The following is a 13,290-nucleotide window of genomic DNA, read 5'->3' as shown; positions in this document are numbered from 1 at the left end:
TTGTAAATACAATGCAAATGATGTTGCTTTTTGGAAATTTCTGGAATTAAAAAAAAATACTTTTGATTCGCGGTTGGTTGAATTTGTGGAGATGGAACCCCCAGAAAAGGGGGATGAAAGCCAGCTGTACTTAACCACTGCTTTGTAGATGAGGAGAAGGTTCAGAGAGGTGGAGCCATCTGTCCTGGGTAAAACAGCCAGCTGGTAAGTGGTGCTCTGAGACGCGAGGCTCTGAGATACGTTTGTTTTTAACTTTTTTTGAACTTTATTTCTTTTTTTTGGTTGTATTGGGTCTTCATTGCTGTGCGCAGGCTTTCTCTAGCTGTGGCCAGTGGGGGTTGCTCTTCGTTGTGGTGTGTGGGCTTCTCAATGTGGTTTCGGGGCAGAATGGCATTGGCAAGAAGAAAACTGGACCTCAATAGTGAAGGAATTGGGGTGCACTTTGGGCCTCAGAACAGAATACACCATGGAGTTGGGATTTATTGCTGAGCCCTGATCACCTCTCACCCATTAGGGCAGCTACTATAAAAAACCAGGAAATGACTAGTGGCAGTGAGGCTGTGGGGAAATTGGAACACTTTTGAGTTGTTTCTGGGAATTTAAAACAGGGCAATTGCTGTGGATAACAGTGTGATGATTCCTCAAGAAGTTAATCATAAAATTACCATATAATCCAGCAAGTTCGTGTCTGGGTATATACCCAAAAGAATTGAGAGCAGGGTCTCAAAGATATTTGTACACCCATGTTCATAGCTGGATTATTCAGAATAGAGTGGAAGCAACCCAAGTGTCCACTGATGGATGAATAGATAAACAAAACCTGTAGACATGCAATGGAATATTATTCAGCCTTAAAAAGGAAGGAAATTCTGACATATGCTATGCCATGGATGAACCCTGAGGACGTTGTGAAATAAGCCAGGTCTCCTTATCTGAGATACCCAGAGTAGTCAAATTCTCAGACAAAAGTGGTTGTCAGGAGCTGGGGGAGGGAGGAATGGGGAGTTTGTGTTTACCAGGTATCGAGTTTCAGTTTCACTGAACGAAAAAGTTTTGGAGGTCTGTCGTACAACAGTGCAAGTGTACTTAACATTACTGAACTGTGCACTTAAAAATGGTTAAATGACAATCTTGTTATATGTTTTTTATAGCAATTAAAGTTAAAAAACAAAACAAAACCTGGGCCCTGGAGTCAGACATGCTAGGGTTCAAATTCTTAACGTTCTCAACCTACCTACCAGCTGGCTGATCTTGAGCCATTACTTAAATGCTTTATGTCACAGCCAGGTGCTTTTATGAGGCTTAAATGAGCCCTTGCTTGTGATAGCATAGATATCACTAGTCCTCAAGCCAGGGAAACAAGAGTCTGGGCCGACCAGCTTGTGTAGCAGACCAGCTCCGGTGCCGGGCCCCTGACTTCTCATCTTTGGGGTTTCTTGATTCGTCACTCGGTGGAGGGCGGCCCAGTCCTTGAGTTAGTGCCAGGCCCATGGGCTCCACTGAGCGGGGGGAGCCTCTGGGTCATGATCCACTGAGGCTTGAGGACTATGGGGAAGGCTGGGAGCTGATGGGAGTACGTGCCAGGCCTCAGCTGTGATGTGCGGGCAGCAGCCAGGCTCCTTGGGCAGGATTGTTCTTCCGGCTTCTACTTAGTGAACACCTACTGTGTGCCAGGCACCCTCACAGGTGATATCTTACAGATGTGGCCTCTGCCTCTCATAGCCTGGCAGGGGAGGCTGGCCTTTACCAAAGGACCTTGCACTAAACACGCGTCTAGATCTGGAGGAGGAGCTAAGTGAGTGTCTCCGAGGAGGTGGTGGAGAGGAAGGGACATTTGAATTGAGGCCTGTGGGACATGAGGGCTGAGCTAGCTGTGGGGTTTCGTGCGGAGGAGGAGAGCAAAGGCCCTGAGACAGAAGGGCTGGTTGTTGAAAGTGGAGGAGCAGAGTGGCTGAAGCCAGGGGCTGGTATTTTTCTAACAAGTGGACTGAAGAAAAATCAGCCCTTCAACCTGCGGGCTATGGAACAGTTGTTGGTGAAACAGCAGTGTTCTCTGTGTGTAGAGCTTTCCTTGGTGGATGCCCATTTGGGGAGAGTATTTCATAATTAGTGTCAGGTTTCTTTCTTTCTTTCTTTTTTTTGAGTCAAGGAGCTGAGAAACATGGAAAACCCACCCAACCCAATGCTATTTGGAATATGTCAGTTTTAATTCAAATTTATTCTTGCATTCAAGAAATACCTACTGAGACATCTCTCAGGTATCAGGTGCATGTACTGTGTTAGGCCCTGGAGATACAATTATGAGGAAAAACTGACCGTCTGTGTCCACAGGGAGCTTATACCCTCATGGGAGGGTAGAGACATCAGTCAAGGAACCCCCCAAATCCATATAAAATTGCCACCCTGATGGGGGCTGCGGAGCAGAGGGAGTGCCCTGTGGGCATGTGTGGGGAGGCTGGACCAGTTGGGAGGAATTAGTCAGTCAAAGAGGAAGGAGGGAGTGTGTAGGCAGAGGGAACGGCAAATTCAAAGGCCCTGCCATCTGAGGGCACCAATCGGAGCAGGGAACGTGGGGGCGGCCACATGGGAGCTGGAAGTCCGTGTTAAGGAGATTTTGTCTTGATTCCAAGAGTGATGGGGGTTCATTGAAGGGCTTAAGTGGGGAGTGACATGATCAGATTTGCATCTTGAAAAGATCACTCTGGCTGTGGCCTGGAGAACAGATTGGAAGGGAGCCAGAGGGAATGAGGGGAGCTTGCTTTTGTGACTCTGGGCGCTCCATGCAGCCCATCCGCCTGCAGGTGGGGGTGGGGGCCCCTCTGCTGCTGTGGGGGCAGCAGCTGGGCAGGGAAGTTCTTCCTTCCCTGGGTTCTCCCACTTGACTATACGGACACTCAGGTCTGTGGATTTGGCCAGGGTAGGATTTCAAAGGAACTAAGGAATACAGTCCCCCAGCCTCAAGGCTTGTCTCATTCACAGAGTGCGTGTGTTCAGTGTTTGGAGACCTGGCAGGAAGGGAACTTAGAGGGCGCTGAGCCTCCCCATCACCACTGTAGATTTTGGCCCTTGGTGGGGGAACCAGTGCCAGGAGTGGCTGTCCCCACCCTCACCCCCCATCCCTGGCGCCGTGAGAAATGCTTGTGAAGTTCGAGGAGCCCCCAGAACACCCCAAGAGGGGCCCAGGGTGTTTATTCCTGCAGCTTTAGGAAATCCAAGGGTTTCTTTTGGTTTATCACAAACACCCAGACGCTAGGGATCAGATTCTTGTTTCCTGAGAGGATTCAAGAAATCCTGGTGTGTTTTTGTTTTTTCCTCGGTAATTTTGCTTTAGAGGATTTTCTCCAAAATCTTTTACCACCGAGGTTTTCCTTTCAGGTTGAGACCACACAGGAACAGATGGGAATCAGGGCCATTTGCCACTGGAGGGTCTTTCCTCCTGGTAAGAAGGATCAGGGAGAAGGATGGATGCAGACTCATTACTTTTGGAAGAGGGAGGATCATCTCAGGGCATCTGTGGCATCTGGGGCTCTGCAGGGCAGGAGCAGCTGGCTCTTCCCTGCTCAGCGTGGTCCAGCTAGGCCAGCACCAGCCTTCTAGTGGGGCTATGGTCCTTGTGGGAAACAAAACAACAACAGGAGGAGTAAGAGTAATCACGTCAGGCAATATTGATGTAGAGAGCATTTATATGTGCCAGGCACTGGTCTTGGTGCTTTAGTAGTAGTCAAGTCATTCATTTAAACCTCACCACATCTCTAAGAGGTGGGTGTCATCATTGTCTTCATTTTACAAATGGGGAACCTGAGGCACAGAGAAGTTGGACTTTGTGCCCAGGGTCAAACAGCTGGCGACGGTAGAGCAGGAATTTGAAGCCGGATAATCTGGCTTTAAAGACCGAGCTCTTAGCCACCTGACAGTGTTGCTTGGATAGAGTCCATGGTCTTACCACAGGGCCCCAGGATGTCCTATCTAAGTTGTTCTCAGCCCCGTCCAAGGCCCGGTTGCTCAAGGTGAGGGGAGGGATAGACAGAATTCTGCAGCGCAAGATCTCGTGATGAAGGGGAAAGAGCTGGACATGCAGTGGCCTGGGCATGGTTTGGTCCCAGCCCCACTGCTTATGAGCTGCATGGCACGGGGGAAAATTTTGTCACCAATTTCTGCCTCAGTTTCCTCATCAGCAAGATGGAGAAAACATGCTTCATCTCGTAGGCTACTGTGTGTGGTGAGATGAAAGGAAGTATGCTTAGAGTTGGCTCAGAGCCTGCATGCAGAGGTGCCCAGTAGAGAGAAGTGCTGGGTGTGGGCTCTGGTGGCAGGAACCTTGGGGAGCCCAGGGTAGCTCTGCATCCTAACTTCTTCCTGAGAAGCGAGGCTGGGAATTGCCCCCAGAGGGCCCTCCCCATTTGGCCGCTCTGGCTGCAAAGGTCTGAAGGTCACAGTAGCTTCTCCGTTTTTCCCAGGCGGCTTGCTGGGGAGGGGTCTCCATGGCAACATTTAAGGACCACCTGTTGCAGGAATCAGGCACTGGCGAAAAATGACCCCCTTGCCTCATTCCAGCAGCCTGTGCGGAGGGTTCCAGGGGAAGTGGCCGGGCCAGGTTGGAAGCTCGATCCTGGTGGGCTGCCTGGGTGAGGGGAGAGAATGGGGACAGTGGAGGCCAGTCTGTCAGGCCAAGTGGCCATAATGACTTCTTAAGCTGCAGCCCTGGACCTCGGAGCCCAATGAGAGCTCTGCCTGCCTCACAGGCTGTCTTATTGAGGGCTCTCCCTTGAGAGGAGGCACTCAGTTTAACTCTGGGTTAGAGAGCAAGGCTGATGGGGGAGCTTGGGAGGGAGTGGGCCGACCTCTGTCGACATTCTTGCCTGGAAGCACCAGCAGGGCCTCCAGAGAGAAGGGCTGTGTTTGCTCTGATGTCTGCACCATTGTCCTCCTCTGTCTGCCTGTCCCAGGTCTTCTCTGGACTGGGAGTGGAGAGGGGGCGCAGGAAGTGAGGAGGAGAGGTTGGAGGCCATTGATGGCTGAGGAATGCGCCCCAGAGTCTGCTCGGTGGAGCCTGGTGGCAAAGACCAGGAGAGAGGCAGATTTAAGACAGCATCACCACCAGTCCCTGCGATCCTCCCCAGTCTGCCTGCATATGGGGATTCCATCCTCAGGGATTTGGAGCTCCACTTGGGCTCTGCCTTGTTCAGACACGTCTTAACATCTGTCTTTGCTTCATTTTGCTGTCTGTGAATTGAATAATTATTGTAGTCAATTGCCTGATGAACTATGGTTGCCATGAGAAGGAATGAGTGAATGATTGTAAAATTCAAGATTTCTCATGACCTTTGGCTGAGTAATTCCGTTTCCAGGAACGTATTCCTCCCAAATGCCCACTGAACTTTATGTGATATTATTTATTATTGAACAATATCAAAACAGCCCATGTGTTCCAGTAACAAGAAATCAGGACATGCCCCTTTACTTGATATATTCAATGAAGGGGATCCTTCATTTCGATCAAAATCATAAGTAGAGATTGAGCAGGGAATGACATTGTAGAAGTTGTGTATACCATTTATGTCTCACTCACTGTTGTATCTTTAGAACCTTGCAAAATGCTTTGTGAATAGCAAGTGTTCAAAAAATATTTGTCAAATTATCTCCACAATATAAAACTTATATCCAAAGGCTTGAGAGAAAATATTCCAGAATATTAACGGGGTTCTTTCTGGGTGATGAGCTTATGTATGATTTGAATTTTTTTCTTTATTCTTCAGGAAATTGAAAAAATTCAATAATGTACACATATTGCTCTTATTTTTCAGCACCATAACTTGCCTATTTTGTTGGCTTAAAAAATATAGAACTCTTAAAAATTCAAACAATGTAGAAAAAAGGAATGTGGCAAATCATCCCCAGCAAACTCATTCTGTGCATAGACCTGTACTTAGAGCCTGTGAGTTTTTACATAAGGGAGCTCAGGGCATGCAAGCTGTATTAAAACCCTTTTCCCAAGTGCTGCATCAAGGAGTCTTCCCTGGTCAACACAAAGGAATCTCTACCATTTTCAGTGGGTGCATGGCATTCAGTTTCACAGGGCACTGAAGCTTAATGAAGTGCTGCTCTGTCGCTGTCCATTTAAATTTCATATTTTTGTGCTTATAATCAAAAACCTTGAGGCTTGGGGTTCAGGGGTGAAAGTTTCAACAGGACAGCCCAAAGTAGGGGACCAGGTTTCAGGACTTCAAGAAGACATTCTCATTGTTTGAAGCAGGGTCATGTTACAGAAGGAGCAGCAAAGAGAGGCTCAGAGGTGGCTGTTTCAGGGGAACATGTTTAGTTCAAAAAAAGAGTCCTTTCCTTTCAAAAGAACCTGTCTTGAGTGGGGAAGGCATCCCCAGCATTTAGAACGGGAAGGGCTCCGTTACCTTGGACAAGCCCCTCAGAGAGATCTTGTTAGAAAAGAGGTAAGGAGCAGGGAACAAGTTTTTCCAGCTGCTCTGAAGGATCAGGAGCCAGGCTCAGGGGAAGGGCAGAGACAGTGATGGGTTGAATGAATTACCGGCTTGTCAACGTGGGGAGAGACCCTGGCCTGGCGGGAGGAAGAAGCCTGGGCTCTAGGATCAGATGACTACGGGTTGGGATCCCTGCTCTGTCATCACCAGGTGTGACCTCGTGAAGGTGCCGCACCTGAGACTCTCTTCTCATCTGTAAGACACAGTAACTGCCTTCCAGCATCTTGTGAGGGTGCACACAAAGCCCATCTCCCGAAGTGTGTGGAAACCAACATCACCTTGTTTTTGGTGGAAGCAACCCTAGAACATCACACTTCCAAAACACTTTTAGGAGAGGGAACTTGGTGTTTTTCAAAATAGCTTGGACTTGGGTTGGGACAGTGGCTACAGCTGGAACCTTTGACCAAAGTTGGTAAATGAGGAGACTGGGCTGCAGGTAAGTGTGTGTGTGTGTGTGTGTGTGTGTGTGTGCATCTGCGTGTGCATGTGTTGGGATGGGTGCTCTTAGGTTGTTAAGTGTGTTGGGGACCATGATGATGGTGAGAAAGAGGAGGAGGCCGTGTGACTGGGAGCACGGGGCTGCACAGGAAGACAGGTTAGGTGTGAAGGTGACAGCTGGGTTTGGAGCTGGCCCTGAGTGAGAGTCTGCTGTGTGTGGCTCTGTGAATGAACTCTGTTAGGAGTGGAGTGCCTGACCCCTGGAGTGGCCTCCCTTTCCGAGGCTGGACTGGGTTCCCGTGAAGAGGAACGGCCTGCAGGGGCCGAGTGAGCTTTCCTGGGAGGCTGGGTGAAAGGGGGAAGGAGGTGAGGCCAGTCGGCCTCTGAGGTGGGGTGCATGTCCAGGGTGCCCAGGGCATGACTGGGAGGGCTGAGGGAGGAGCATGGCCTTGGGAGGGAGGAAGAACTGGAGGGCTGGATGGTGTGAGGGGAGGAGCCACTATGGTCGTGGGATCGGGGCTCCCTGCCTGGGCCTTGTCCTCCTGTCCCCTCTGCAGGACTGGTCTCAAGGCAGCTCCTGTCCGGAGCCACACTGGCTCCCTGTCTGTCCCCTGCTTGCTTTCTCAGGCCCTCTTCAATCAGAGCCTACTTTCCCCCAATCCTGCTTCCCATGGAGCCCAACCCTCAGCCTGCCTCCTCCCCTGATACCCACACATTCTGTATTTTCTTCTTCCCTGGAATGTTCACTCCATCCCTCTTGCCTTGTCTTTGGGGCCTCAGCTTGAGTCCCACTTTCTCAGCTCTGTTAATGTCATGGCGCTCTCTGCTGTCTCCTGCTCTGAATATGGATAACTCGTGGGATCCAGGTGATGGTAGTGGTATCCCCAAAGGGGTCCTTTCCGTGTGTGGGCCGTGCTCTTCACTTGTTTATGCCTTATTTTAATCCTGTGAGGCAAACAGTTATTACCCCCAGTTTACAGATGAGGAAACTGAGGCTCAATGGCGATTCTGCCTGAAGAGCCTCTCTAACTAGATAATTTCCAAGTTCTTTACTGTGAGAATGTCTTGTCTTTTCAATGAGACTGAGCTGTTTCAAGGCAAAAGCCATGTTTTGGGGTTCTGGAGCACTCCCAGTAGTGAGCCTGGGCCCTGAGTGTTCCTGTTGGTTGAACATCTGCTGCAAAGAGGTCTTATTTTATTTTATTTTTTTATTTTTTGTTTTTTTTGGCTGCACTACTCAGCATGAGGGACCTTAGTTCCCTGGCCAGGGATGGAGCCCATGCCCCCAGTAGTGGAAATGCAGACTCCAAACCACTAGACCACCAGGGAAGTCCCCCAGCTTGCTAGGACAACATAGACTCGGGGTCCTGGAGCTTGGCTGGAAAGCACCCAGTCTCACTGGTGAGAGGACTGACTTGAGCCACGTGGAGAGGCAGCCTGGAGCTGAGCGCCGGCCTGAGGCCCACCGTGGGCAGCTCACCACCTCCTTCTCTCCTCTCCTCCACCAGGGAACTCAATGGCAATAACATCACTCGGATCCACAAGAACGACTTCACAGGACTCAAGCAGCTGCGGGTGCTGTGAGTATGGGATGCTGCCCCCTGTAACCTTTCTCCTGCTCTCCCCGCTCAGCAGTGGTCTCATGGCAGAGCCCTGGCTGTGGGTCGTAGGGCCGTAGGCCAGCAGGGCCCCTTCCCTGCATAGTCAGTCTTGGGGTGACGTGAGCAGTGGGTTGAGGTGCTGCTAAGTCCTGACCTGGAGTGGCCACTGCCTCACACAAGACTGAGAAAACTGGATGTGGAGTGGGTACCAGTGGTCACTGCCTGGCAGGACCTGGGCAGATGGGTCTGCCTTGTCCATTGGCTGGCTTCTGGGGTGAGGGAAGACCAGGTCTGCTCAAGCTGCCATAGCAGAAGGCCACAGACTGGGTGATTAAACAACAGAAATTAATTTTCTCACAGTTCTGGGGGCTAAAAATCTAAGGCCAGGATGCCATCATGATTGGTTTGGGGAGGCCTCTGCTCCTGGCCACCTTTTTGCTGTGTCCTCAAGTGGGCTTTCCTGTGTATGTGCACAGAGACATCTCTGTGTCTCTTCTTCTTATGAAGGCACCAGTCCTGTCAGACTAGGGCCCCACCCTTAAGACCTCATTTAGCCTTAATTCTGTACCTGAAGGCCTTACCTCTAAACAGAATCCCAAGAACTTCTGTGTATGAATTCTGGGGAGGAGAATGGCCCGATGGCAGTCTGTAACAGTCTCCACAGCTCTTTTGAACTTGTGCCGCAGAAAGACTTCCTAGCTCTTTTGAACTTGTGGCGCAGAAAGACTTCCTAGCGAGGCCACAGACCCCTTGATTTGAGGAGGAAGTTACTGGGGGCAGTTGAGGACAGAGGTGACCCCTTCAGGTGCCTGGCAGTGGCAGACATTGGAGGTGGCAGGTATGGCTTTGTTGGGCTTGGCCACCAGCCAGCAAAGGAGTTATCCATGGCACCTGCCTTGTCGGGCTGGGCAGGGGTGAGGAGTGAGAGGAAGGGGTGAATCCCTTCACCTTTCCTCCTCTGAATGTCTCAGCCTGCAAACTCAGGTGTCAGGGAAGAACAGCAGTTGTTTATTTTCTCTGCTTCAACTCAGCTTCGACTTTGAGCCAGTTTCAGCATCCCATCTGGCTGGCAGGAAATTCATTATGGGCATAGGGTCCTTCATTCCCTACTCCTGGGGTAATGCAGGGGTCCTGGGGCCTAGTTCTTTCAGAACGATTGACTTTGTGGCTTGGAAGATCTTTGGAGGAGCTGGTGAGCCTGTGGTTGATCCTCTGTGGGATCATAGCTGTCCATCACTGGGGAGGGGGTTTCTGATTCTCCAGGACCCCTGACTCTGACCCCTTCCCAGGCTCCAGGAACCTCTTCTGAGTCTGGTGAAGCCCCCTTTCCATCTTGGTGTTACCCCACACCCCCACCCTGCCCCTAGCCTCCAGCATAACCTCCTCACCAGCCCAGTTGTTTGGAAACAAAGCAGAGGAAGAGAAGTGTCTAGTAGCAGTTTCTGCCCCCTGCCCTGCCCCAAACCTCATCCGAGGCCCTTGTGGGACCCCATAAGCCACCTGCTTGAGGGGAGGGAGGGGAAAACATGGGAGAAAGACATACTTGATGAGCTCAGAAATTACCGTGCAGCAAGTGATCTGCTGGTGAAAAATGCTGCCCTGTCAGCCAGATGCCCTGGGTTTCAGGCTGCGTTGGCAGTGAGGAGGGGCAGAGTCCCCCGAGCCAGGTGGTTCAGCTGGCAGCAGATGCGGCCAGGCGGAGTGGGGGTGCTGGCCGAGTGGGTGTCGTCTGCCAACTGCGGAGTGTTTGCTGCATGTGTGGGCTGTGCTCAGTTGGCACGAGCTCCCGTCCCCCCGCGACTGGTCAGTTCCCCCTGCTCTGCCCCGTGGACGGGTGTCCTCTGGGCCAGCCCCTGCTGCCTGGGCACCAGCTTCCCCGAGCTTACCTTTGGAGCAATGGCCTAGTGCTCTGGTGCCCCATGGCCTTCTGCCCTGCTAACAGCTTCAGAGGGTCAGTACTGGGGAGGGCGGGAAGCACAAATTGCTGTCAGGGCTGAGTGTGCTGAGGAGCCCGTGTTGGAAATTTACGAAGCTGGGAAGAAGTGTTGACTCAGGCCAGTGCTCGGGAATGTGTGGTCTCGGGCACTGCTCCTATTTCCCTCCCTCGTGCCAGCGATTTCTAGGCGTCCTTGTCCACCATCCTGGAGCTGTCCTTGTCTCTTTGCTTCCCCAGGCAGCTGATGGAGAACCAGATTGGAGTGGTGGAACGGGGGGCTTTTGATGACATGAAGGAGCTGGAGCGGCTGTGAGTATCCGTGGGTGCTGGCTCAGGAGGGCGGTGGGGGCTGGCAGAGGGGACTGAAGCAGGTTGAGCCTGGTGGGAGGAGCCAGTGCTGCACACCCAGCCTGCCTCCTGCCTGCAGATGGGGGCCAGGGGCAGCATGGAAGGGGTCACAGCGTCATCGTGAGATGATGGCAAAGACAGCTGGAGAGGTCCTCACCCCAAATTCTAAACACAGCGATCTCTGCTGTTGTTCCCTGAAAATACATCAAAGCAAAAAATCCACACAGTACAGAGGAAGCGAAATTCCTTCCTATAATCTTATACCCCAGATGTAACCAGTCACTGATTTGTGTGGCTTTAAAGGAAGCACTGGTGTGCCCAGGGGACCAACCGCAGGGACACCCCAGGAGCAGTGTCTGGGGTGCTTGGGCCCACAGCACAGAATTGAAGGTGGTATATTCTGATTTACATCCTTTGTTCCTTTGGGGGCTTTTGAGTTTGAAAATAGTTCTTGATAATTTTTGCATTTCAGATTGGCAATAATGAGGAAAAAAAAAAGAATGTGGTATGGGTGAGGTGGGGTTGGCCACTGGCCTCATTTTTCTGCTTTGGTTTGGCTGCAAGTGTCAAGAGTTCATGCCTTTTGAATCAGAAAGTCCATTTTATTTTAAGGAAATAATCAGAAACATGACTAAAAATATGTATATTGGGGTATTCACTGCACAGTATTCAAGTATAATAAAAGTTGGAAACAGAAGTTCTGGTGGAGATGTAAGGTATAAAACCGCATTTTTTAAGAACTGTTAAGGCCATAGGAATGTGTCCACACTTAATATAATGTTAAGTGGGAAAGGGAGGAAGTAACTTTTGTTTGAATGAAATCAACTTGTATGTGTGCAGAATACAAGAGGAAGAAAATAATTGAGATTGTTAACTCTCATTAGTCTGAGTGGTGGGATAACAGCTCACTTTAATTTTATTCTTTGTGCTTTCCTTTTTTGTGGATTTTTTTTCCCCAATGAGTTTATGATGATAATTATAGCTTTTATCGATTGCCTTACGCTATGCCAGGCACCAAGATAAATACTTTGTCCTCCAATATCTCATTTAATCCTTAAAACAACACTGTGGTCAGCGGTGTCATTCAGATGAGAACGGAGGTGCACAAAAGTTAAGGCACTTGCCTTATTAAATGATTATTAAGTGATTAAATGCAGAAGAGGGGATTAGAATCCAGATCATTTTGCCGCCAAAGCCTGAGCTCTTAATGGCTGTAATCTAACACCTCACTTTCCTCTTTTACTTCAAAGAAAATGAGGTATTAAGTAAATGGAAAGAAGATGATTGTCTCATTGCTTTCCTGTAGCCTGGAGAAAAACCAAGCTGAACTTTTTCTTATCCAGGTCTAAAACTGAGCCATAAGGAGCCCAGAGCTACAACAGATATTTCGTCCCATGTTTTTTTTTCTTTCCAAGGCTCAGAGCAAAGACATGCCCATGACCTCTCTGTGCGGGGTGATTTGGTCCTTACTCATTTCAGCTCTGGCTCCGGGGGCTGCCACGCCCTACGGGAGGAGAAGAGGTGGGCGGGAATCTAGTCAGGACTGGTGGCCCATGCCACACCTGCTGCTGACACCCAAGGGTGGGCAGGATCCTCTTTTTTGAGTCATGACGTGTAGCTGGAGACTTTTGTCCCTTCTCTCCTTTTCTGATTCTTTCTTCCTGGGTGAGTCACCAGCAGCTGCGTGGCAGGCTGTTCCTGTGGTGTGTGACAGCTCTGTCCCTGGGAAGTCCAGTGCCGGCTGTAGATGGCCCACACCCTATCCTCTGACTTGTTGGAGACCAGTGGTGGATCAGTTAATCATAAAAGTTGGATAAAGTAGGGAGTCATAGAAACTATCCATTTGATGTGAAAACTTATAAATGTGCATTTACTGACCTGGCTCCGTGTTTTTTTTTTTTTTTCCAATTTTTGCCAGTGTCTTACTTTTTAGTTTCTTTAAGGCAGAGAGAGATTTTTAGAGGGCCCTTGGAAGCAATCTGGCTGGAAAATTGTGAATTTCTTTTATGACCTCCCCCTGCCACCCTCCCAGTCTTTTACCCAACAGCTCTTTAATTAGCATCTTTAGTTATAGTGATTCTTTCCAAGGCAGCCAACCAGCTTTTCTAGAGATGACTCTCTTTTCATACTAGTATTTCATTCATCTATGTAATCATCACTCATTTATATAATTATAAGTACCTCTGGCATAAGCAGGTTTGGGAACAGACATGATTGGTTCTTGTAAGTAGTTACAGATTTGAGCGCAGCAGAAGCAGACGCGGGTGGTGCTGCCGGCCGTGAGGATGGGTGGGTCACAGGGTTTGGTTGTTTGATGCTGAAGGGGGCAGAGCACTCAGTCACTCTGAGTGGGCTGAGGGGGAGGAGCATGTGTAACGTGGGGTGGGAGCCACGGAAGGGTGGGCTTCAGAACCCACTTCTCCCATTCGGTGGTGACTTGGGGGAGTCATTCACTTCTGGACATCCCACTTCC

General features: G+C 50.0%; 1 protein-coding gene across 1 annotated transcript in view; it reads left to right on the top strand.

Annotated features, from left to right (window-relative positions):
• The window catches only part of SLIT1 (slit guidance ligand 1), a 167,384-nt gene that overhangs the window by 10,982 nt on the left and 143,112 nt on the right, over positions 1–13,290 (top strand). Inside the window, exons 2-3 of the mRNA XM_070469966.1 lie at positions 8,441–8,512; positions 10,707–10,778. Coding sequence (XP_070326067.1) covers positions 8,441–8,512; positions 10,707–10,778 — 144 coding nt within the window. The remainder of the gene's footprint in view (positions 1–8,440; positions 8,513–10,706; positions 10,779–13,290) is intronic.

Source organism: Odocoileus virginianus, chromosome 7, assembly GCF_023699985.2.
Source record: "Odocoileus virginianus isolate 20LAN1187 ecotype Illinois chromosome 7, Ovbor_1.2, whole genome shotgun sequence".
NCBI classification, from domain to species: domain Eukaryota; kingdom Metazoa; phylum Chordata; class Mammalia; order Artiodactyla; family Cervidae; genus Odocoileus; species Odocoileus virginianus.
This window is presented reverse-complemented; position numbering and strand designations above follow the sequence as displayed.